Genomic DNA, 26529 nt, shown 5'->3' with positions numbered 1-26529 from the left:
AAGCATGTTAAAAATAAGCAGCAGCTATACCTGATTCATTGATTGGTAGATCACATTTGTGGTCTATGAACATCTTCCTCGTTTGAGTCTGATTTGAGAACTGGGGAGCCAGTCACCTTATTCAAAACAATGTCTTGAGACTTTAACCCTAGAGGAACCAGTTTAGGCATAGGCCGCCATGTCACACTGGTCCCTTCATTGGCAGACTGACCTGATGCAGCTTCACATGCAGCTTTCATGTGCAACAGAGGTGGCAGTGTAGGGGCATCACCTTTATCGTTGAACGTTGGGGCATGTGGACTCTGAACATTTGTTGATGGTGCAACCCCAGATTCAGATGAAACAGAAGGTGAATCTGATCCAAAAATGACTTTGACCAAGTCATCCACTTTGGGTGGGATGTCAATTTCATCTTTAGAGTCTGGAGACATTAGATCTTCATCCAGAGTTAGGAACAATGGACTGAGTGCACGGTCATCATCCCGTTCTTCTTCTGCCTGCTTGTCCAAACATGACTGTACCTCGCCAGGCACGACAATTCTCTGATCTTCATCTTCGTTACTCAGCTGCTGGCTAAGGAGAACAAGTTCATCTAACAAAGACATGAGACTTTCATCCTCAGGATCGTTGCAGTCATCCAGACCTTTCTTGTCCAGTCCTTCTTGGTTGGAGGAAGTAACAGATGCACTGTTCTCATCTCCTCCTACAGGTTGTTTGGGGACATCCTTGGATTGAGGCTCATCCACAACTGCCCTTTCCTCCAATTCAGGAATTGTAACATCTGAAGGGTTCTGCTGATTCTCCACAGGTGAAGGGACAAATGTTGGCTGTGCCTGGACAACAGATGTATCTTCCACAACTTTCTGTGGTATTACCAGATTCTCCGCCGGTGGAACCAGAGAAATAACATTGGTGATATTTGGAAGGTTGGCATAATCCACTGAAAATGAGGCAGTGTAAAATAAAGAAACTTTACCCATATGAATATCACTGAAGTATGGAAGCCCGTTTCCGCCACTGAATAAAAAATAAAAAAAGCTAATTACAACTTTTTATCTCCCAACTGTATCTTTCTGTGAGATATAAACTTGCACTTCGGAAGGGTTTTTTTCTCAGAATTGTATAATATAGACTTGAAAAAGTCAGAAAAAGTTGTGTGATATAAGATTACAGTTCAAAGAATTAAAGTCACAGTTCTGAGAAATAAAGCCAGAACTGTTAGAAATTCAATTGTGAGAAAAAAAAAGTCCAAATTACGAGTTTATATCTAGCAATACTAAGAAAGTTGACCTTTTTACCTTATAATTGAGTTTATAACCTTTCTAACCTTTTCTCGCGATGACTTGTTTTCTCACAATTGTGATATTTAAACTCACACTGCAAGTGATAAATTCCAATTCTGAGGGAATTTTCGCAAATGTGTGTTATAAAGCCAAAATTTTAAGATATAAACTTGCAATTCTGAGAAAAAAAAATTCAATTGCGAATTTATCTCACAATTCTCACTTTATTTCACATCTTTATTTCACTTTATATCAGGCAGTTCCAACTTTGTAAATCACAACTGGAAGTTTATACAACACAATTCTGACTGTGTAAGTCGCACTTAATAGTTTAAATCATGTAATTCTGAGAAAGAAAAGTCAGAATTGTGAGATAAAAATTCAAAATTACCTTTTTTATTCAGTTGTGGAAACTGGCTTCCACAGTGAAAAATGTAGTCAGCTTAATCAATAACTTGATTGAATAAATATATGAATATATCAGTCAAGCTAACTCACCTTGTGTGTTAATATTAACAGGACTGTTTGTAATTTTAATAAACTGAGACTGCAACAATGGAAGGGGATTTTTCACTCCAACCGGGTGAGATATTGCAGGAATTATGGACACAGATGCAACACCTAGTAGAAAAAGAAAAGACGCAAACCAACACAAAATGCTTGTAATCATTTCACTTATTATATTTATGACATTTTTAAAAGCATATTGACCGTTTCAGAGGCAAACCTGGTGTGGATGATTGCTGTGTCCCTACAGAGGTGATGCCAATTGGTTGAAGTTGGTTGTTTATGGTTATGATTTGATTGCATGGAACCATGGTATTCATCAGAGGGAATACTTGAGGTATGCACACTAAACAAAACACAAGAGACATCAAAAAGTGTGAACATCAAAAAACAGTTCCAACCAAGTCAAGTCAACATGGCACATGTAGGTAAATGTTTTCTTTTCTGACAAACCATTAGTTATAAGAGGCTCTTTGACTGGAGATCCTTGTATCACCTGGGATGTAGCACGGGAGAGAATGTTTGGCCGCGTTCTCTCACGTGGTATTGGGGAATGTTTCACAGGACTAGGGACAGAGACAGGTTTCTTTTGTGGACTGGAGTTGACGGATGGCTGAGAAGGTTCAGATATACTACCTTTCTCTTTATCCTGAGTTTTAAGAGAGTTTTTGCTACCATCGAGGTTTGCAGGTGAAGCTGGTGCGGATTTGGAAACACTTTCAGTCCATTCCAGGATTTTTTGTTTTTTAATACTTAAGTCTATTGGTTTGGAAGGAGAATAGGTAGGTTTGGGAACATCTTTCGATTTGTTCTGGTATGCTAAACCTTTCTGTTTACTTCCAAGATCAGCTAGTTTACGTTTTGGTTTAGATTTGGGCATTGCCTGGTTCAGCTGGGACTTCATCTCTTTTGCATTAGACTGGGATTCCAGAGATTTTTGTTTAGTAATAATTTCACTAATCTTCTGGCTGATGCCCTCTGTGCTCTTGTCTGTGGACAAAAACAGATACAATGTTTGTTAACAAAACACAGATGTTCATGCATTAACATTATATCATTTAATATAAGCAGGGGTGCACATAAGTGGTCCGCATGCGCGACCAAAATAAAAAATGCGTAATATAAATATGCTCCGACAGCGCATTTGCGTACCAACATGGTTGACAGCTGTTAATGCACAATTACCATTTTAGATCACAAACTGTACTATATAAGTTTTATTTTCAACCTGAAAGCATAAATCTAAGCTGTTCCTACCGTTTCAAAGCACAATACAAAACTGACATTCATCCACTGACGCTCTTTAATCAGCAGCACTATATCCGGAAGCGCGTATACTTACTTGCCGGTAACCCGCCAAAATAAAAGCCTGCTGATTTTAAGTTTGAATATGAAGAAAACGCTTTTGTTTATTTATTTTTAGATGCTTTTTTCCAAAGCGACTTAAAATTTGGGAATACATAAAGCGATTCTTCTTAAAGAGGCAAACAAACAAAGTAGTAGTAAATATTAGCATTTTATTTTTAAGTTTATTTACTATAAAATAAATGCATTTGTATTTAATACTAGGACTGCCTTTTATTTTTAATAATATTATCACACACAATTATTTAGTTTATTTACTATTATTTCATTTTTAAAAAAACTAAATAAATAAAGTGTAATAATATTATAACTATTATTAATTCATTTTTTTATAGTTATATTTAATGGGTCACACTATATGCAGTGTGAGGACCAAACCAAATCTGCAGGTTCTCTTATGAGAACCAGGCTGAAAAAATTATGTGCACCCCTGAATATAAGAATATCTGATTTGTAATAACTTGTGCACAAAAAAATTATTCCACAGTCTGAAGGACTGCCTTACCACACAATAGTGAAAGTGTCTGTAGGTAACGCTGTCTCTTAAATTGTAGCTTCGCTATTCTTTCTATTAAGTGGTCCTCCTGGTTAACCAGAGACTCAATCTCTTTTTGAGCCTTGAAAAAAAAAGCCATAAAGAATAAGCAATATTTTGAATTTGACATGACATACAAGCATGAAATGAAGCAAAACCAACAACAAACCATTGTAAGGATTCTCATCTTGGAGGTCTTAAGATTTTTTGAAGGCTTTCTGAGTGTTGCATGAAGTTTAAGAAAGCACTCTTTAATTGTGTGGCGCCTCTTTCTCTCCAGCCTCACTCTCTGTACAAAGACATTTTATAATATAATGCATTAAATATATTACAAGTGTATGTTACAGAACACATAGAAAGGGTTGGATAAGTCATTTAAAAAATGTATGTGTGAAACAGAGAGGATAAAACTTACCTTGACCCTCACCTCCAACATTTCATCATTAATGTGCTTCCGGTCACTACAAAACGTTTAAAAATAATTGGTTTACTTTTATAAGCAATGCATCTATTTTCCAGAAATGAATCAGGTTAAATACCAAAATAAAAGATAAAAAAATTAGTAAACTAAACACTTCCACATAATCAGACGTTCATCAGGTGTGCATTACCTCTGATGCCGATTCCACCTCATTGCAGATGCCTGAAATTTGGTAATACCGTTTTCCTCAGCAGACTCTTCAACAGTCTCAATATCAACCACCACCTCTGCAAAATCTTTCATCTCAGAGCCCAAACCATCTGTATCCAACATCCTCTCCTCTTTATCAGAATCCTGGATCAAAAAATAAAACTAGCCTGAATATCAATCAATATATCAAGATTGTTGAGCTATATTAAATTATTCAGAAAAGGTGAAGTGAGTCAATTTTACAAAGCTCTTACACTCATCATACATGCATCTTCTCGGTCATCATCACTGTACAGGTCAGAGTCATCAGTTAATTCTGTTACATCTGAACCAATCTCTTCCTCTTCAGAAACTGGAGCAATGTTAAAATGTGTTTCTTTCACTTTGGGATTAGCTCTGTTACCAGGTTCAGCCAAACTCAAACCATCTCCAGAAAACTGACTGGGTTTTGGAGAGGAGACAGCAGAAGATGGAAGCTCTGATACATTTTCTGCTATTAGTTCAGAACTGTCACAGCTTTTTTGTTTAGAAGGATCCTTTTCAGATTGGTTATGGACATGACTGACTGCCCCCTCTGTTGAAACTGAGCTAACAGAAACAGCGGTCTTAGACTTAGTGGAGTCTTGGTTCAGTAGCGTTGAACTTCCATGCTTAAGCAATGTAAAGCCACTCTGAGGGAGGATAGGGGAGGAAGTTGGAATGATAATTCCTGTGTTTTGAACAGGATTTGTTGGGAGAATCCTTAATGTGCAAGTGCCAGACTGTCCCAGAAAACCTGGGACAACTTTAAGGGTAGAAGGAAGGCTGCTCACTGTGACCGTCTTGGATGAAGTAAGTGTGTCTGGCTTGCCACTCATAGATGAAGATGTAGAGACTGGTATAGTGACAGCAGGCTTTGTCTGCATTTGTGGTGTTGGGCTAGAAGATGTGACTATGGTAGCGCTGCCACCCTGAGGCGTTTTTGGATTGACAGAAGTAGCTGCGGGCAAACGAATAAAGGTTGCTGTGGAGGGGGAAATACATAATTATTAATAATATAACAACATAATAACAAAAACATAATGCCTTTAGGGGATAAGCACACATTTATTATGCTAGTTTATTAACTTCTCACCAGATCTGAGTGAAATAATCTTTAGAATATGCTGCGCAAAAATGACAACATAAATTTTTATATTAAACCGTGTTTGCCAGCAAAAACACTAACAAATTAAACAAATAAAAGTGAATTTAAATACTATTTAATACTTGAAATCTGTATAACTATGTATGTGAAGTTTCAAGACAGAACCTGCTATTAGTTAAAATTTTTAACAAAATGGCTATACAACTAACTATATATATTAACTATATATACATTATACAACTGTAACTATATATAAGGCTTTATTAGTCATTCCTGTAGCTAAAAAAAAACCTATGGTAATGCCAATGTCAGGCAAGCATGATTTCACCAAGTACAACATGTTCCTAGATCAAAACCCTTGTTGATCCTGGAACAACATTCCAATCAGCCAATCAGAATTGAGATATAACTTTTCAGGAAGTTTTCATCTGTTTTAGGCTTACAATCAGGGTTAGGTACTTCTAAGCCCTTGTTAATCAGATATCATTTACCACTGATTTAAGGAATAAATTATGGATTAGGATTAGGTTTAGGGGTAGGGATTGGGTTAAGTATATTTTTGGACAATAATGTTGATCCAGGAACATGTCTTACCTGGCAAAATCACGGTGACCGCCAATGTCATGGGTTCGATTCTCAGGGAAGGCATGGACTAACAAAATGTAAATGTGTACCTTGAATGCAAAGTTTGCTTTGGATAAAAGTGTCTGCCAAATGTGAATATGTTAGACATCTATATTTACTGGTTTTCCTGAACCAATTAATACGGTATTCCAGAACCACTTACGTTGACCTTGAGATAGGAGGCTGGGTTTGATAGCTTTGATTTGACTTAGAGGCACCAACTGCAAGAGCTGGCCATTAGGATTACGGTACAACGTGTTGCCATCAGCTGTCTTCACCACCTGAAGCAGCACCCTTTGCCCTGGGGTCTGTTGGGGACGACTCTGTGTGACAGGCTTTGTAAACCTTGGAACACTACTGGTGAGGCCTGTACTACAGGACATAACTGTGATATAAACAGTCTTTTTTCCAGGAGTGGTCGATCCAGGTGATGAGACAGTAGTTGTTGGAGTTAGACCAGACACACCTGAAAAAAACAGAAAATGTTTACTATGGCAACTTAAATATTGGACTTGGTTGCTTGGTGAAATTATTCAAGGACACTGTGAAGCATATGAAGTCATCAGGCCCAAAGCACCAAACCAGCCCATAATCAAAACAAATGATGATGGTGACATTACATTCACAATAGCAAAACACCTGTTACATTGCAAATGATCTGAGACACTATGTGACAATATATGGCCACAAATTGCCAGGTAATTTAAAATGTCTGACTGGTTGCTATGTTTTGAACATTACAAATTAATCAGACTATGTTTAATAATTACTATAAATTTCACAATGCTGAATGAATCCAGAGGAATCAAAATACATTCTTATTTTAATTTACCACTGTAAACACAGTTTCACACATCTTTACATCTGTCCATACCAAGAAAATATCTGACATAATTTGTCATATCAAAATCAAATATTTTTTATTAAAAAATAAAAAAATTAAGCATCATACTTTGAAGCTACAGCAAGCTCTAAATCACAAGCACAGACCCATATGAAGGTCAAGTATGTTAAATTCCCCCAGTAGATGCATGGCCAAGGGTTTGTTGGGTGGGGTGGGGGGGTGGCAGCACAGACACACAATGGCAAACCAAGGAAGCCAGGCTTACCCAGACGCAGGCTGGGTGATTTAGTGAGGTTGGTTATGGCAGGGGCTTGGACTTTTGATACAGTGGGAAAACTGGCGCTACCTGTGGAGTCTGAGGGCTTAGACACCTGGGTAAGCAAGCCTGCTTTAAGAGGAGAAAAAGCCACCCCAGAAGCCCCAGCCTCCTTGCCAATCATCAACATGGAGGAGGGGATGACAATTTTTGGAATGGAAGGCTGTAAGTGTGAGGTGCTAGTGTTGGTCAGATTTTGAGAGTTGGTGTGGTTGACCACAAACTGGTTGAAGACCTTTCCCACTGGGGGCTTGGTCACTGTGCAAAAAACAAATTATACAGCAGGTTAAGTCTGCTATTTAAGTTATTGGCATATTCACATGCAGTAAAGCTACTCAAATGTAACAGTGATATGCACTGTTCCATAATATACTGGATGTAAAAAATTTTGGTCAATAACCTTGAGAGCAAAATGTCTGGAGGTGAAACTGCAAACCGTTTCTTGACTTACCTACAGACTTGATGAGCGTTGTGGTTGTTGAAGCAGACGTGCTGCTAACTGTTGTTAATGTGGACACAGTAGAGACCGGAATTGATGTAATAGAGGCCTTTGTAACTATTGATGTTGTTACCACATTAGGTCCAGACTGAATGACTGGACATATTCTCCCTGTTATATAAGCTGCCAGTCTGTTGGCAGGGTGCAAAGCTCCCATCTTTCCCAGCTCTAATTTGGCTTGTGGGTATGTCTTTCCATTAACCTGCAGGAACAATTGATCACAGGTTTTAAAGGTCAGGTTCTAGTCCATTCGAAATAACCACATCTTATATTTAATTCATGCTATTGTGTATTCCAATACATTTAAATGGTTTTATCAGATAATTTCATGCATACCATTATCCGTCCTGGAGCATCAGGTGCTTTTTTCTCAGCCTTGAGCAAGCCTGCAGGACAACACTTGGAGAGGAAGGGCAGACCTTTTACCTCACTCATCTCTACATCCTTTTTCAGCTCAGCTTTGTTTTGCTCAACCTTCTCATCTTCTGTTTTCTTCTCTGTAAGTTGAGAGATGATGACTTTGTATGTATCGACAGAACCATCCTCCTTCTCTTGTAGAGTTTTGGAGACTGGCTGAATGAAGTACTTGCCAATCCAGAAAGGATGCTTCAAACGATCCTGAGCCATGTGCTCACATACTATCCGCATAACATAATTTCTTGTGTCTGTACTAGCCCAAATGCATTCAGATATGATCTCAAGCCGCTTTGCAGGGCCAGACAAATTAAGAGGTACAAGCTCTCCCTCCTCTATATCTGTGAGCGGAAGGGAAAAGGGGGATTTCAATTTAAGGACCAGCTTTGTAAGACATTGAACTTGTCCTTGAACCTCACAATATGTTGTCTGACATAAACTATAATAACACTAGCTATTAGCTAATTACCAGTTAGGACAAAACTGACCTTTTGTAGAGACATGTGGGATGTGGTGTTGGTGAACCTGCAAAAATTATAAAATGTTTAGTTAGTGTAAAGTTTTCACATGGTATTTACCAAAAATGTGCCATCCTTCATGTAGGAATCTCACCATTTTTTGTTTATCATGGCACATGGAGGAAAACGGTCTCGAACGAGCACATGTAAGCTTGCTCTCCATAATGTCTTCAGTCATATTCAAATTTCTCTGTTCCACCTGAATTAAAGTGTACACATCAATGAACTTACGAAACAGAGCTAACTTGAAAAAGTACAAATACAAGGAATTGATAATGGAAAGAATAATGCACATGAAATAGTAAAGTCATTAAAGCGTGTTAAAATGAACAGTGATCAAAACTGATGTTATGGTTGCAATGTCTTCTAAAACTACGATTCTGAGTGTCTCACCAATTTTTTTTCTGAAGAACTGAAAAAGCTTTCCAGGTCATGCTGATGTTCTCGAGACAGGAGTGCTGGAGAGGGGGATCTCGAAGGAGGAGGACAGAAAAGAGCTTCTGAATCCAAACCTTCTCTTTTTCGATCCCATAATGTACTTACACGTTTAGCTGGTTCAGGTGCTGTATCCGGATCTGTCAGTACTGCAGCAGAAGGGCATCATAATTCAACTAATTTCGTTTGCATAGCTCTTTTCGCAATACAAATTGTTTCAAAGCAGGTTTTTAAAGGGGTCATATGACGTTGTTAAAATGAACATTATTTTGTGTATGCAATGTGTTCATGCGGTTTAAAAAACACATTATTTTCCACATACTGTACATTATTGTTGCAGTGTAAACATTAAACCATGTCTGCATTTGTGATCAGAGAAAAGCCAGACTATCCTTGTAAAGTTGGAATTGCCCCACTTTATAGAAACAACCTTTGTGCACAGTCACCACTGTAGGCTACTCCACAAAATGCGCTGCACACATCTGAATATTTGGGTTGAACTGTTTTGGAACAGTGTTGTAATTACAACTTAACCTCTGATTTCTAGTTGTGTCCTCTTTTCGAAGACCAAACAAAGTAGTTCACTTTCACAACGAAACACAGTGTCTCCATGACATAGCTGCAGCAGCAAGAATACTACAGCAAGAATCAAAGTTACATCTTCTTTCTTTACATGAACATTTGGGTGGTGTTATGCAAATCTTTCCCACACAATGACATAGACATGGGGGCATGTTTAAATTGGGGGACATGGGGGGGCGTTTTAGGAGGGCATTGACCAGTCTTAAAGGGTTAGTTCACCCAAACCCAAAATTATGTCATTAATAACCCTTATGAAACAAAAATATATTGCAGTATATTGGAAAATATCATGTAATATATTAGGCATATATTCTTATATATGGGATTTAATATTTAATTTTTCCAATATATTGCAATATATTGAAAGCGGCAATCATTTGTATATTTTGCAATATATTATATAATATATGTATCATCAATATATTATTAAATGTATTCAAATATATAATATATTAGAAAATAAAAAGGGAAAATAATATATTACAATATATCACAATATATTTTAAGAAATATATTGGTAAATATATTTTCCTTTCGTAAGGGAACTCACCCTCATGTCATTCCAAACCCAAACTAAGTTTAAGATATTTTAGATTTAGTCCGAGAGCTCTCAGTCCCTCCATTGAAACTGTGTGTATGGTATACTGTCCATGTCCAGAAAGGTAAGAAAAACATCATCAAAGTAGTCCATGTGACATCAGAGGGTCCATTAGAATTTTTTGAAGCATCGAAAATACATTTTGGTCCAAAAATAGCAAAAACTACGGATCTTCTTGAACCAGTTCAACGAATCGAACTGAATCGTTTGAAACGGTTCACGTCTCCAATAAGCATAAATCTACAAATGACTTAAGCTGTTAACTTTTTTAATGTGCCTGACACTCCCTCTGAGTTAAAACAAACCAATATCCTGGAGTAATTCATTTACTCAAACAGTACACTGACTGAACTGCTGTGAAGAGAGAACTGTAGATGAACACCGAGCCAAGCCAGATAACGAACAAAAGATTGACTCGTTCACGAGTCAAGAACCGGTTGCATCGGTTTTTGGATCACCAGTAGTTCTTTCGGACAGTTTGATTCAGTTAACCGGTTGAAGAAAACGGTTCACTGGTTCTTTTGCGCTCGACGTAATGACGTCATTTGCGATGATTGCCCTTGATTCAAGCCTTCGGTTTACCCACGCTCATAACACTAGCACAGAATCAGTTCAGAATCAATCACCAAAAGAATCAGTTCGGTTCATGCGCTCTGTGTGTCAGTTTGCTTCACGCTGAATCACACATGCGCAGTATCATCAGCTCCTCGGTTCTCGAATCGGACGCGTCTGACAGAAACGGTTCTTGACTCGAGAACGAGCCAATCTTTTGTTCGTTATCTGGCTCGGCTCGGTGTTCATCTTCAGTTCTGTTTGAGTAAATTAATTACTCCGGGATATTGGTTTGATTAAACTCAAAGGGAGTGTCAGCCACATTAAAAAATTTAACAGCTTAAGTCATTTGTGGATTAATGCTTATTGGAGACGTGAACCGCTTTAAACGATTCAGTTCGATTCGGTGAACTGGTTCCGAAGATGAACGGAGGTCTCACGGGTTTGGAACGACATGAGGGTGATTTATTAATGACATAATTTGGATTTTTGGGTGAACTAACCCTTTAACTTTTATAAAGAATGTCTCTTTGGGATTGAGACTTTAGTCTTTGCAACTTTAGGGATCTTATCTATGCACAAACAGCTTTTTAACACTCCAAAGAGAAAGGAATACTTGACATTGCATCATATGACCCTTTTAAACAATACAAACATGTTGGAAAGATTCAAAAATAATGTTTATGGGCAAAGTGGTCAAACGTTAGTAATGATAACAGTACAGCTATTGCAATAAATTATAGACTGACCATAAGTCTTTCTCTTTTTGTTTTTCTTCCTCCATTTAGCCTTGTTCTCCTCCGACACTCCCTGAGGTTCAGACTCAACTGCTGCAATTTCCTCCTGTTTGGGGGTCTTAAGTGCAACAACTTTGCGTCGCAGACAGCTACAGCCCAACATGCACTGAGGTTTTCCACAGTGATGATGTCGCCTCAAGTGAACCAGACTGGCACACACGCAGCCAAGCCTACAGAATACATTGAGGCAGGGTGGTGCACGTCGTCTTATAATTCTGATGGCATCAGGGTTTCCTTTTGATACCCCCTTAAAGCAGAGAAAAAAAGAGATCAGGAAGAATGCAAGGTGTTTTGGAGAACATTCTGTTATTATTGACAATCAAGCTACACACTAAGATGAGTCCCAATTTGACTTGTACCTCAGCGGTGACAAGAGTGGCTAGTGCGATGGCAGCCCTTTCTTCTGTGATATAGGTACGGTGTTTGCCTTCCCACACTGCTCCATCTTCCACATCCATAAGCTTCACCAGAGTCTTAGGCAAACCTGTAGTACGTCCAGCTGCACAACTTGATGGTGTGAAGCCAGAAACTTCAACCGTAGAAGTCTTATTAGAAGCTACCACTGCAGCAGTTTCTAGAGCAGGCTTTACAGCACTCAGACTCTTGGATTCCTTCTTATTTTTACATTTCTTGTTTTGCTGTGGCTTTTTCAAGCACAAAGCAGGTTTGTTAACAGGAAGAACTGGTTTTGTTTGCTTTCCTATACGCGACTTTAAGTGTTTTTTAGATTTACGTTCCTCTTTGGGCTTGACTGTTGGCTTGACTTTATTGGATGTAGTGGATAAGGTAGCTGGTACTTGTTTCTTAAGTACACTATCCAGGGTACGAACGTAGCTAGTGCTCTTAGTGGGTAGCTGGTATGCTACATGTGTAACATCAGTCTGGGATAAGGCTGCAGCTCGTTCATCTATCAGTTTGCCCTCACTGGCCAGGTACTCATCCAGCATGTCACTACAAAATGCGGACAGGTTCTTCTGTCCTGCATCTGTGATTGACATGCCTGCAAATAAAATGTAATGCAAAATAACATTCTTTTAGCAGCATCAACATATCCATTTTTCAAGTTAGTTAATATCTTATTAAAGTTATATTCTTGTAAGTAATTACTGACAGAATGGCATACCATCGGTAAGGGATCCTGAGCCAGCAAACTTCTCTCTCCATCCTTTAATTTTGGTGAAGTCAGTGGTTTTTCCTGTCCTTGAAACAAATTGGACTACAGAAGGAAAATGCATTAATGACAATGAAAACCTGAGTCATCATTAAAGCATGCTTGTTAGTTAATATTACTAATATCCGTTACCTTGAGATGATGCTGAAATTCCTTCGGGTGAGAGTACAGGAGGGGGTATGGGTAATTGCACACCCAGATATTGCAGGTCAATTTCCAGGGTGAGATCAAGCAGATTCAACTTCAATCCAACTATGATGAGAGAAATTTTAAATCAAAACTTTATTGGGCTGTTGTATTATGTATGGTAATACAATTGTGATACTTATAAAGAAGTTAAAAATCAAAAACCTTCTTGTAGCACCGGATGAATGACCTGTCTGTGCCTCATGAATTTCAGATCACGTAAAAGCATTTTCTCTAGCTCCTCAATCTTTTCCTCTATACTTTCATAGCTGGCCCCTGTTTAAAGCAAAAAAATAAAATAAAAATGAATTAATTTTAAAGCGGTTCCTTCACATTAATCACGATAAGACATTTAATTCTTACCATCAGTATTCTCTGTGGTTTTTTGTGCCGTCTCCATTTTGGCATCATCTACAAGGTGAATCTCAAGAGCTTTCTATTTCAGAATTAAGGTACATAAACCACACAGAATGTCACAAGGAAGTACTGTCATAAATGAATAGAAAGTGTACTGTAGACACACCAGGTCCAAAAAAAAAAAAAAATTTAAAGTAGTAAAGCAAACCAAATAAAGTAAAGGTTGTCCATCAATTCAAATTCTTCTGAAGTTAAACAAATTCTTTGTATGAGGAACAATCCATATTTTAAATAATTGCTTTAAAGAAATGTACTCTCCATGCCACACTTGAATAAATTCAGTTATTGGATTTTTATTATATTCAAATATGGTATATATTTAATACACTTTTACCCAGGTTTTATGTCAATAACAATGATTTACCAGAAAGGCAGTAGAAAATGACTTAAGTGATATTAAGCTTGGCACAATTATCATATGGATGTTTTGGAATAAGGGTGAGATTTAATTTTGGGCGGCTGATGGTTTTAAAGTACCCTTTCTACATTCTAAAGTAAATTGACATGTTATTTGTGTTACCTTTGACAAGAAGGAGACAAACATCTGGCCTTCAACATCCTCCAGGCTTGGCTGCATTGGAACAGATATGGATCCTTTGAACACCTCATTATCTTCAACGAACTTACATTTTCCTGTTTTTTTCTGTTTAGTCTTCAATTTCTTGAAAGTGCTTCCATGAGAGGAATGTTTATTTGGTTCAGATACAATGTGATCAGAAACATTGGTGTCACAAAAAACTGCAGACTGCAAGTCATGAAGAGGACCTGGTCGATCAGAGCACTGACTTTGAGAGATCAAGTCAACTGTTTCCCTGGGATGTTCTGGCCCACTATGGACACTTGAAGAAAATGATTCTCTTGAAGTTACGGTTTCATCCACAGGTAAATCTGGAATAAAATCAAGGATCTTTCTGGGAGGTACTGGCCTGCTGTTGAATAGACCTAGTGGGAAAAGGTCAGGAGAGGAAGAAACTGTGCAGTCCAATAGTCTTTCCGGAAAAGAATCAAGGGTCTTTCTATGAGGTACTGGTCTTTCACAGAATAGACTTGGTGGAAATGGATCAGGAGAAGAAGGAGCTGGGCTAGGTAAGGAGAAATCTGGGGAAGATGGGTCCTCTAATGGCAAGGAAAGGGATTCCTCATGTGTGAAAAAAGTGTGTGGAGGGGCTTCTTCAGAAAAAAGCTCGGGACAAGAGCCCTTGGAAGGGTCTACGAGAAAATTAGAAATGGATTCACTCTCAGCAACTTCAGGCATTGATGCAAGTTGCTGGTAAGGAATAACGCTATTGTCTGTACTAGATGGAACATCAAAAACAGATGTAGTGACAGAAGAGACAATTGGTGCATCCGCAGAGTCAATGTTAACTCCAGGTGAAGTAGGTGAACAAGTGTCATGCCAAGTGTCACATGTAGGGAGAGATGAAATGTCTGACTGAGACCTGAGTGTGTTGTCAGGATCTGTCAAAGATACATCATCAGCATTATGAAACACACTAGAGATAGTGTCAGGTGTTTGGTCAGGATCAAGTTTGGAGGGAGAGGTAGTGTTTTGGGCATTTAATGGATCACTACAAATTGGAGAAGGTGAAAATCTAACAGATAATTGTGTTCCTACAGGTACAGGGGATAAAGTTACGGATGGAGATGATAACATAATAGACGGAGATGTTATGTTGCTTGCATCTATTGTTGATGATGATGATTTAACTTTTTCAGATAATGAGGTAAGTACTGGTTGTGAATCTGAGTTAGTGGTAACACAAGGGATGGAAGACATCAAGGGAGATGAGCTTTCAGGGGTTATGACAGGTTCACAGGACTTTACAGAGTCTAATGAGCTGAAAACATTAGGTTTTGGTGTAGTAGGTTTTGTTTTAGAATTTCTCTGTTTAAGAAACTGAGCAAGGAGTGGTAGGGGTACACGTTCTGGCCGCTTATGTGGTAAGGCTTTCTTTGTGTTTGCTTCAGACTTGGCCTCAGTGTCCAGAGAAGAAAGGGTCTCCATCCTCTTTTCATAATTTTGGTCACTGGGTAGGAATGTAATCTTGTCAGCTTTGTGTTCATGTATTTCTGTTTTATTTTCATCTGTTTTCAACTCTGTTTTTGAGGAGGTGTCTGTGCTTTTACATCTGTGAATGTCACCCACCACAGTTTCATCTAGACTAACAACTTTTAGTATATTTTCTGTTTTGGATGATATGTCCATTCCCTCCTTTTGTTCACTTGTTGTGGATGTTTGCAAGACAACACAATTTTTTTTTATATTCTCAAGTGATAACCTTTTTACTTTCACATGAGCACCTTTAATAAAGTCTGAGAAGGCCAATGATGATGGCCGTTTCTTGGTGCTGTCAGAGAATGAGAGAGAAAAGACAAACATTGTTAAATTTGTCAAAATTGGCAAATATGTACAATATCAGAAAATATATATTTTTTTTATGCAGGCTACAGCCTAAAATGCACTATGCAAGTATGTGAATGCAAGCACTGAGTATTTATTTATTTTTCTGGCCAATTGATATGATAGTCGATCAAATGCTTGAAGAGAATCTTGCTGAGAACGTTAGATACATGTGAACTTTTATGGCTAGCTACCAGAATAATACTACAGCCGGTTTACAGGCATAGTTCACCCAAAAATAAAAATTCTGTCTTTAATTACTCTCTCTAATGTTGTTCCAAACTCGCAAGACCTTAGTTCATCTTCGGAACACAAATTAAGATATTTTTAATGAAATCCATATGCTTTCTGACCCTGCATAGACAGCAACACAGCTACCACGTTCAAAGCTCAGAAAGTTAGTAAGGACCCTCTTTAAAATAATCCATGTGACATCAGTGGTGTAACTATAATTTTATGAAGCTACGAGAATAATTTTTGTGCACAAAGAAAACAAAAATAACTTTATTAAACATTTTTTCTTTTTCATGTGGTGCTGCTGACACATGAGCACCTTGTTTACAAGCAGAGCATAAAACAGTCTTCATAAGCAAGTCTGAAGATTTCGACAGAGAGCACAATTTTTGCACTTGCAAAAACTGCACTTGCAATTTTTTGCCCAGCCTTACTTATCTGAACCAGAATATACATACAATGAACTAAGAGAGATAGGCATTCTACATCAGAATGCCGGCTCCTGCGTCAACAGCAGCACATGCATATGTTGTGGTACTCTCGTAAACACGCATCGAAGACTGACACGGAAGAAAATAAATTGTTGAATAAAGTCATTATTTTTGTTTTCTTTGTGCACAAAAAGTATTTTTGTAGCTTCATAAAATTATGGCACATGGACTATCTTAAAGATGTCCTTACTACCTTTCTGGGCCTTGAACATGGTAGTTCCCTTGCTGTCTATGCAGGATCAGAAAGCTCTCGGATTTCTTAAAAACTATCTTAATTTGTGTTCCAAAGATGAGCAAAGGTCTTACGGGCTTGAAACGACATTAGGGTGAGCAATAAATGACAGATTTTTTTTTTGCGGGGGTGTGGGGGTTAAACCATCCCTTTAACGGCACAGAAATTTGAAGCAACTATATGGAATACTGAGGTTTAACGATACTGTAATGCAAGAATGTATGTCAAGTACATAAAACAGCACAATGCATTGGTCAAGCATTCAAACACTAGAATGGAGTATGTTTCTTGTGGAAATCTGATTCAAAGTAAAGTAATACTTTGCTTCGGTTTGATTTGTCGATAAAACTACTTACCACAAACTTTGAACATTTGCATCTACAACGGAAGCATCGCTATTAACAGCTTTCCTTTCTCCATTTGTAGGGCTGGGAACATTGTGATCCCTACTGACCTTTACAGTAGCATTTCTCTTCATGAACAGAGTTTTTAAATTATTCAAGGTTGTCATCTCCCTGCTTAGTTTGAGCTCACTCTCTGCTTCCTCAGTGGACATTCCATTTTTGGCCTTAGATGATCGAGCATTGACTGCATCGTCCCTGAAACCTTTGGCAAAGGGGTTGTAGTCAATTTTGAGTTGGGTGATGCTAAGGTTTTGATAGGCCGTGACCGCAAAGAACTCGGTCTGAGAAAAACTTAGAGTTATGACATTGGGTCTGTCAACTTGAATGTTTTCAGAGTCTTTTTCTGCAGGTATGATATGAAGTCGAGGGAGGTATCGGTGCATTGAGTGCAAAACAATATGTTCCTCCTGGTCCAGGTTGTTGCAAAGTTTCAGTCTGTAAAATGAAACTGGGTACTGCATCCAGTGTAGGCCAGTAGCAGGGGATTCTGGGTGTACAAACAAACGTGAAACATGAGGCTCAGCCTTCCCATTGGTTTCCCATCCTTTTCCACTCCATTTGTATCTGTAGTTATCAACTGGAACAATATCCATTGCCAACAAGTAACTCTGGAAAGGTTCCATTCCAGAGAGACGAAAGCGGCAGTAAGGGAACATTCTACGACCTTGTTTGGTCAAAATCATCTCAGTCTGACATCTACAAAACTCATTCCACATACTGTTGTTGTCTAGTGTAACAGTGATGCCTTTACATCTAGTATCTGCTGGCAAGTTTTCAGACTGTACAGTGTTGTTGGTGTCTGCAAAAGTGGATGATGTTGGATGGATGCCTGTTATAACGGAGGATGTCACCATTTTATTTGCTTCACTAATTGCCATCAGGCTGCACTTGTCTTTCCCACTATCACCAGACTGCAACTGTTTAAGTACAACAAAGATGGATGGTGGAGAGGTAGTGGGAGGTGCCAATGTTGGGGCAGTCACGCCCTCTTCATGAAGCACCATTGCACCCTGCTTCTCTGTATCAGCCATGGGAGTTACAAAGTCATCTGGAAAGCTTCCAAATCTCTCACCTCAGCGTATATCAGATCTACATCCTTAAAAAAAACAAGACATACATGGCATGGCACGGTCAACGCATGTTTAAAAGCTAGCAACTGGAAAGCTTAACAACTACATTATATACAGTATTTGTGTGTTACTCACTAGATTACACCTCTACAAGTTAGGTGAAGCCCTGTTTGGCCTCCATGCATAAATATGTGAGAGGACAATTTATTCCACAAATGTAATACCTTGTCTGTTGTCAAACGGTTCACACCCTGATTGAAAAGTTTGAAACACAAGACTGGTTTGTAGTGTAAAATGCTTATTGGACTACATAAATCACAAGAGGTTTCATCATAGGTAAGTATTACATTAGCCTCAAGGAAATACTTGTGAGGACATCCAAGTAAGTCCACTTCGCAAAAGAGTCTTGTGCACACTTGAGTCAGATACAGTTGAAAATTATAGGCAGGACATTAAAGGATCACATGTTTAGAACACCTGAAATTACAGGCAGGTGCAAGATTGGAACAAAACTTTGCATAAAGGTGGCATGATGGCTACCTTTTACCTAAACAATCTACATCTATCTCTGCCTCTGTAAGGGACAAACAGTAAATGAAAAGCCTTGGTGTTTGGACACATTCAAGTCAAAAAGAACCGTAAACATGGAAAAACTGAATACTTTCAGCACTTACGAAGATATCTGTTGCCTTGAGAATGAGAATTGATAAAAGATACTGTTATATTAGTACCTTGAACAGCCCATGCCAAACACTGACTTTTGCCCGGTTTCCCCCTGGTATTAAATAGTTTTCTATGATCTGATCACAAGGGGTCTGCTTTAAAGGGGTCAACATTCAATTTTGGGATGTGTTGTAAATAACAAAATTACAACTGCCTTCCTTATCCTCATTTGGTTGGTTTCCTTTTCGCTTGAAAGCTGTGGAACATTATTTTGATCATTCAACAGTACTGACATCACAATAAACTGATTTAAGTGTTATGGGGAATGTCTTGACAAAATCTGAACACAAGTATTTAAAGGAGTATTACCTGTTGGAATCATTAATGCTTTTTGACTGACCACTTGTGATTAGATCACTAAAAACACATCTTAATACCAGGTGTGTGTATACTGAATATATGCATGGACACAAATGGAAGTATGGACATAAGGAAACCTCTTTGGAAACAATCATTATTATTCTTGCAGTTCCATTTGGAGCCACTAGTTGCATCATCTTAAAAACAAAGTAATGGTATTTTGAGTTAGGATGTTTAAATGATCAGCTATAATAACCTTTAATGCTGTAAACAGTGGACTTAACAGAAATGATCAAATATGAATTAAATAAGTACAAAAGATTATGATTGGTTTTAATTTATCACTTTAAAATCAAATCTCAATTTAACCAAAAATAAAGTACTACAGGTAAGAAAAAACAACAACTACATTTTAAATGTAAACAATACTGGGTGTGAGTTTCCAGGCATATAGCAATGACAGGAAATTCACTACTAGAGTAGCTGCAAAGCAGTCTCAGATGACTGATCATGGGCACAATATACACACACTTTGCATTAAATTTGCAGCAAAACAAAACCTTCAAGATTTATCAAAGCAAATAGGTAGGCCAGAAGATACATCATTTTGTTAGATAGCTAGAAACTGCATAATAAACTTCACTTTTGCTGCAAGCTCATAGATGACACTTTGTTTATTCTTAAAGAAGTACAAACCCTTTTTATTTATCTTTTGTCTGTATGGTGATTAGACTGACTAATCTCAATTGAGAATTGTTTTGTCCTACCTGTGACATGACTCGACTTGGCTCTTCTCATCCAGAATATTTTGCAAACATGTCAACTTGCTTAAAATGGTTTCAATAAATATTACTAGGTAATTAATAGTAATGATGAAAACACCTACAAGATTAGTAATGTTTTTCTAAAATCGATTTGGCATTGAGGCATCACTCTGCTACATGACTATATTCCTAATATGGCACAAACTCTTGTACATTATTGTTAAAATATGAGCATGTAACAACACATTATTTTACCCGATGTGCTGTGTAATTACATTCACTACACTTTGAGAATGGCTGAGAACTCACAAAAATATGGTCAATGCTACGTTACCTCAAATATGTGCTAGAAGTTGACTAATCAACCAAAAGCTGGGACTCATTTGATGATTATTTCTTAGGGGCCACTCAAGACATGTTCTAGGCCTACATATTGCTGTACATTAAGTGTTAAAGGGGTCATATGATGCGATTTCAAGTTTTCCTTTCTCTTTGTAGTGTTACAAGTTGTTCATGAATAGATAAGATGCATAAAGTTGCAAAGACTAAAGTCTTAAAGTCAAAGATATATTCTTATTAAAGTTTAGACTCGTTCACGCCCTCCTAAAACTCCTCGTTTTAACATGCCCCCACATGTCTACGTCAAGATGTGGAAAGATTTGTATAAATCACGCAGAGAAAGAAGGCGTAACTTTGATTCTTGCTGTTGGCGCCATGTTGTGGAGATGCGGTTTCATTGTGAAAGCAAAAATACTTTGTTTGGCCTTTCAAAAGAGGACACAATTAGAAATCAGTGGTTAAGTTGTATCTACAACACTGTTCCAAAACAGTTAAACCCAAAATCAGATGTGTGGAGCACATTTTATGGAGGACTGTTTCCTGAACCTGGGAGAGAAGACTACAGTGCCGGCTGTTCTGACTCACAGTCTGTAAGTACGTTTACATATTTAAAGGATTTGCAACTGATGATTCAAATGTAAGTTTTGAGCAGTGTGGAGTAGTGCTTGTTATTTGTCGTTTAGACGATCACAAATGCAGACATGGTTTTATGTTTATGTGGCATGATGCAACGCAACACGTAAAAGACTGTTCAAGTCATTATAATCCATATTGAAGGCTACGTTCACACTGCAGGGCTTAATGCTCAATTCCGATTTTTTGAAAAAATTAGATTTTTTTGCAAGGCCGTTCACATTTCCAATTAAATGCGACCTTTTGTGATCTCCTGTGTGAACGTGAAATGACCCAGAAGTGACCCGCATGCGCAGAAGAGTACTCAATGGTCAACGACGTCACTCGTTGTTTGCGGAAGTAGCTAACGTTAAACATGGATGTCAACAACAGTGTAGTCAACAGCGGAGCTCTTTTTGCAATATTAAAGTTATTTTCCCAACGGAGCCAGCACAATTACAATCTTCTCGTTTTAAGAAGAAAGTTAAAAAGGAGGAGAGCAAGGATTTTGGCCATGGCATTTTGTGGAGCAGTGTTAGCAACGTCGGTACAGAGAAACGTGTGGGTGAGGAGTCACAGCCTGGAGTGGTGGGATACTGATGTGAGTGGCTTCACTAATACAGAATTCATCAGTTTATCTTCTCATTCCCGCCTACTTCAACGCAGAATTATGACGTTTGTAGCATATCAATGATGTACGGGTCAGATACATGTGGCCTGGCAGTTCAGACGGAGGTCGCATTTCAAAAGATCGGATACGTATCGGATTCAGGACCACATACCCAAGTGGCCTGGGTCACATTTGAAAAGATCGGATCGGTGTCGTTCAGACTGTCATGAAAAGATCAGATACAGGTCGCATAGGGGCAAAAAAATAGGAATTGGGTCGTTTCAGCCTGCAGTGTGAACGTAGCCATTGTCCCCACTGGATACAACAAATGGCTCGTTTGTATTGTGTTTTATTGATTTTGTCTTGCCACGCCGGTGTTCTTACCGGGACACGCATCAGAGTATGGTGAGGTGCATAACACTTGCGTTATACGCTTGAGACACTCGGGCAATTACAACACACTGGATAGCTGGCCAATCAGAGCACACCTCGCTTTTCAGACCGATGAGCTTTGTAAAGAATTACGTGTTTCAGAAAGGCGGGGCATAGAAGAGAAACAACTATGTACAGTATCTGGAAAATAATGTGTTTTTTTGAACCTTAAAAAAAAAATACACAAAATAAATATTCTTTTTAGCAACATCATATAACCCCTTTAATGTTCCTCTGGTCATGTGATCGCAACATGTCAGCCCTCATGAGGCAATACACTGCAACATAAAACAACTTTTATTTAGCTGCTTTTATCTCAAGTCCGCAACCTATGTGTGAGTATCATTTTCTTACTGTGCGAATATCAAGGTAGGTTTAACACTACACGCAAAACGCAAGTAAATAGTGAAGGTTTTGTCTTTCGGAGCATAAAAAATATTTTAACATTTTGAATGCATTATTAATCACATATGATACACTAATTTTTATAAAAATTATCAAAGTAATAAAAGTTATTTATTAACAGAACTCTAGAATGAGCCGCTGGTACACAATAATAAGTTGCATATCCTTCTATAAAATGTTATAATAAATCATAAATATTTGTTTCCTATAAGGGGAAAGATGCAATTTAAGACACTCAAATTTCTCAAATCTTTCTTATAAAAGTAAAATACAATAAATTTAAATATTCATTGACAACGCCATAACATCACCCTATTCACATGCTTTTGAAAATGCAAAACAAGTCCAATCTTTAATAGACATCTATGATAATAATAAAACCTAAATTATAACTTCAAACGCATTTGTAACGCAACGTGCGCATGAATAACCGAGAAGGCTCATAAACTAGTCGCTTACCATAACAACGTGACACTTGACCTATTTTAACTAATTCACAGGTGAGTAAACGCGGCAACAACCGACGTGCATAAATGTTATTTGTCCATTCAAAGTCAAGAAATGGAGTTTCAGTCACCTTTTGTGTAACGGACGTCGAGTAACATTCGTCGATGGCGCGTGTCTCTAATAGGCCCGATAACTAAATGCTGGCGCGGATGGCGCGTGCACGTAGAAACATCTCGAATGGCGGGCGAATCTGATGCGAGCGCGCTGAGAGATGATCTGCTCTGGCCACGAAGTAACAACGAAAAACACCCTTGTTCAGCCTACTTTTCTGATTTCTTTTAACAGATATAGCTTTATCCGGTTTAGACTGTTACCTTTCGTCAATATGAAATGCATATTATGCATACTCTCTCTCCTGTCTTCGTCAAAGCTGTTTTGCTCTCCCTCCCTTCTCACATTATTACACCGTGCGTCTCACCCTCCGAGCTTTACGTGCGTGCTGTGGCGTCAGGACGTCGCCGCTCAGAATACTGCACGCTCATCCGCTTGTGACTACCACGCGCATGCGCTGCCTCTGACCAGAGACAGTTCTGACTGATGAGGCTTTTTTTAAATTATTAAACCAAAATAAAACACAACATTTTACAAAAACATGCCAGAGTGTACAAACCATTGATTCATTAATCAAAAACTGTATATTCGTGGAAAATATTAAGTTTTTGCTTTTTTTTATTAACAATGTTCTCCAAACTTGTGCAGTAGTACTTAGTCTCCTGTGGAAAGTGAATGAAATCTGGCCTGGATCCTGACCATTTCTTCTTATGTATGTGAAATTTCCCCAAAATACTAAAAAGCTGTACAAGTCAAATTATTATTATTACTTTCACTGAAATAATGAAATAATACATATAACAAAAATATTTAACTTAAATATAATATTTGTTTTCCTTCTAATAAAATTTTCCATATCCACAAATCCTTGTGTAGCCTATACACAATTACAAAACAGATGGACAATAAACTCCTTTTCCATAGAACAAAAATTACAGGAATAATCAATATCCAAATTTAATACCTCAAACACACTTTTAGCTGGATATATGTAAATGTATTTTTCACAAATATGCCAACTTTATTCGAATTTATATTTCTAAATACACTGGTCCACAATAAGCTTTTATAAGTAGCTGTATCACCTGTTATAATACTCCTTATATATTTATTAGTACAACTTTGTTTAAGAGTATCAATACTTCCTAGAAATAAACTGTCTTTAACTTATATTGACTCAGAAGAATCACTTCCAAAAGCTCTTACAAAATGGACAGCTTGTTGTGGTATGGCATCAAATACAACAACATACTCTTTTGACGTAACTGGAAAACGTCTCCGGTTACTTGTGTAACCTTAGTTCCCTGAGAGGAGGGAACAAGACATTATGTATGGGGAAACCCTTTTCCTCTAAATGCAGAAGCCTATTTGAATCACTCTATTGCTTTGCAATAGCCAATGGCATCCGAGCATTTGCCTGATTGGCTGGCTAAGCCACTATATAAGTGATGTCGGGTGCCAAAATTTCCCAGAATCTTTTAACTGAACGAGAGCTATTGAGGTTGTAAGGAGTTTTTTTTATTTACTTTTTTTCACACCTTCCTCTTAGGGAACTAAGGTTACACAAGTAACTGGAGACATAAGGGAATATCGATTCGGTTTCTCAACATTACATACGAGGAACATGTAAAACCCTGCCACGTGAAAAATTGTGCTGCAGAGGGCTAGCCGCTGAGGCAGTAGCAAGACAATTCAGTGCACTCGCCCCTCCACCTCTAGGTCAGGTATCGGACCTGGTTGAAACCTCAGACGCTCTTCATCCCCTATCTCCACACCTGCGGCAGAACTCAGTCCTGTAACTGTAGTTGCAACGGCCTCATTTGTAGCAAGCCCAGCCGGCAGGCGGAGGCTGCACCTGCTATTAGACCAAGCAGTATTTGAAACATTTTCAGAGGAACTGCCTTGCCTTGCACAAACGAGGCCAGAATATTGTGAGTGGACTGGATTCTGTGCTCTAAGCGTGCGATCATCGTGCGTGAGTCCAAAACCATACCCAGAAAGGTAATCGTTTGGCAGGACTAAAGCATGCTCTTTTGCATGTTAACAGACAAATTTAAAAATGCTAGATGGGCGAGGAGTCTGAGTTTGTGTTCCTCGAGCACACTCCTCGATTGTGCGATGATCACCCAGTTGTCCAGACAGTTCAGCACTCGCATTCCACTGAGTCTCATAGGCGAGAGTGCTGCATATGGGGGTCTAAAGCCAGTTAAAATTACGACAGGTGATGCATCCACAGCGCATTGCACCGGGGACATCTGCATCTGCATCTGAAAACTTGGGCTGCACTGAGCTTCACCGAAGGAGAGGTTAAGCTTATATTGCGGGTAATAGTCAGAGGAGGAAAAGAGCCCTTTTGGTGAGGCATGTAATATTTTATGTTTATTGCAACAGAACACATCGGTTTCAATATGACATTTAAACATACATTCTCTGGGTTCTCTTCTCAGCCACAGATGACGATGCAAAACCACAAGGCTAACCATATTGCAGCCAATTCCCTTGGCGACCTTTTTAGATGTGGTCAGGGGTAGATCAGATTCTGTCCACAATTTGCGGAGTGACTCTGGATCCGGACCTTCTTCGTCCAGGGACCTCTGCAGTCGCGTATGAAATACCTGCAAGACTGTCATCATGTGGAGGGCAGATGCTTTGTGTCCTGCAGAAATATATGCTTTTTCAGCAATGTGAGCTGTGGCTTGACATGGCTTAGCAAGCAATGAGACACTTTTCCAACTTCGGGATGGACAGGTGAGCCACGATAGCGTCCTCAATGTAAGGCGGTTACGCATACCCTCTTTTCTCCGCTCCTTCCACTGATGTGAGAGGTTCCTTGTGGATGGGCTCGCACTGAGTGAGGGGAGTGCCATGAACAAGTGAGCTCCTCGTGGAGCTAAGGAAGAAAGGGGTGGGTCTCTGTGGTGCATCCGCTTGGTCGCTCGTGTCAAGGAAAGACCTGTCCATCCAGAGGTTAGAGGCACTAGTGAGCATGGCATAGTCCTCTCCACAGCCAAAGTCAAGTCAAGTCAAGTCACCTTTATTTATATAGCGCCTTAAACAAAACAGATTGTGTCAAAGCAACTGAACAACATTAATTAAGAAAACAGTAGATCAATAATGCAAAATGACAGTTAAAGGCAGTTCATCATTGAATTCAGTGATGTCATCATCCAGCTCAGTTCAGTTTAAATAGTATCTTTGCACTCATTTGACAACAGCGACAAGGAACCAAAACTCAATCGGTGACAGAATGGAGAAAAAAACCTTTGGAGGAACCAGGCTCAGCCTGTGGGCCAGTTCTCTTCTGGCCAGATGAAACAAGCAGTTCCAGGCTGCAGCAAAGTCACATTGTGCAGAAGACTCAACTGGTTCCTGTGGTCTTGTCCCTGTGTCTTGTCCCGGTGGTTGTCTCAGACAAGGTCTTTACAGGGGATCTGTATCTGGGGCTCATCTAGTTGTCCTGGTCTCTAATGTCTTTCAGGGCTGTAGAGGTCCTCTCTAGGTGCTGATCCACCATTTGGTCTGGATACATACCGGATCCGGGTGACTGCAGTGAC

The 26529-nt window shown here is 38.7% G+C and overlaps 1 protein-coding gene across 4 annotated transcripts; it reads right to left on the bottom strand.

Annotated features, from left to right (window-relative positions):
* Nucleotides 1–7: 7 nt before the first annotated feature.
* On the bottom strand, nt 8–23384 carry LOC132111348 (MAX gene-associated protein-like). Of its 4 annotated transcripts, none has more exons than XM_059518563.1 (25): nt 23239–23384; nt 17115–18258; nt 13921–15748; nt 13347–13419; nt 13149–13259; nt 12930–13049; nt 12750–12842; nt 11986–12626; nt 11579–11873; nt 9056–9246; nt 8757–8861; nt 8633–8669; nt 8067–8485; nt 7683–7932; nt 7181–7489; nt 6235–6537; nt 4576–5324; nt 4302–4465; nt 4106–4151; nt 3860–3979; nt 3661–3772; nt 2244–2780; nt 2011–2136; nt 1782–1904; nt 8–940 (listed from the first exon to the last, which is right to left on the bottom strand). In XM_059518563.1, exons 2-25 carry the CDS (start codon nt 18191–18193, stop codon nt 51–53), a joined length of 8721 nt encoding a protein of 2906 aa, XP_059374546.1. In that variant the 5' UTR covers nt 18194–18258; nt 23239–23384; the 3' UTR covers nt 8–50. The 4 variants fall into 4 exon arrangements, with proteins under 4 accessions (XP_059374546.1, XP_059374547.1, XP_059374548.1 ...); XM_059518564.1 differs by lacking the exon at nt 23239–23384 and adding an exon at nt 22995–23208; XM_059518565.1 differs by lacking the exon at nt 23239–23384 and adding an exon at nt 20023–20096.
* Between the last annotated feature and the right edge of the window lie 3145 nt (nt 23385–26529).

This window comes from Carassius carassius, chromosome 31 (assembly GCF_963082965.1).
Source record: "Carassius carassius chromosome 31, fCarCar2.1, whole genome shotgun sequence".
NCBI lineage: Eukaryota > Metazoa > Chordata > Actinopteri > Cypriniformes > Cyprinidae > Carassius > Carassius carassius.
This window is presented reverse-complemented; position numbering and strand designations above follow the sequence as displayed.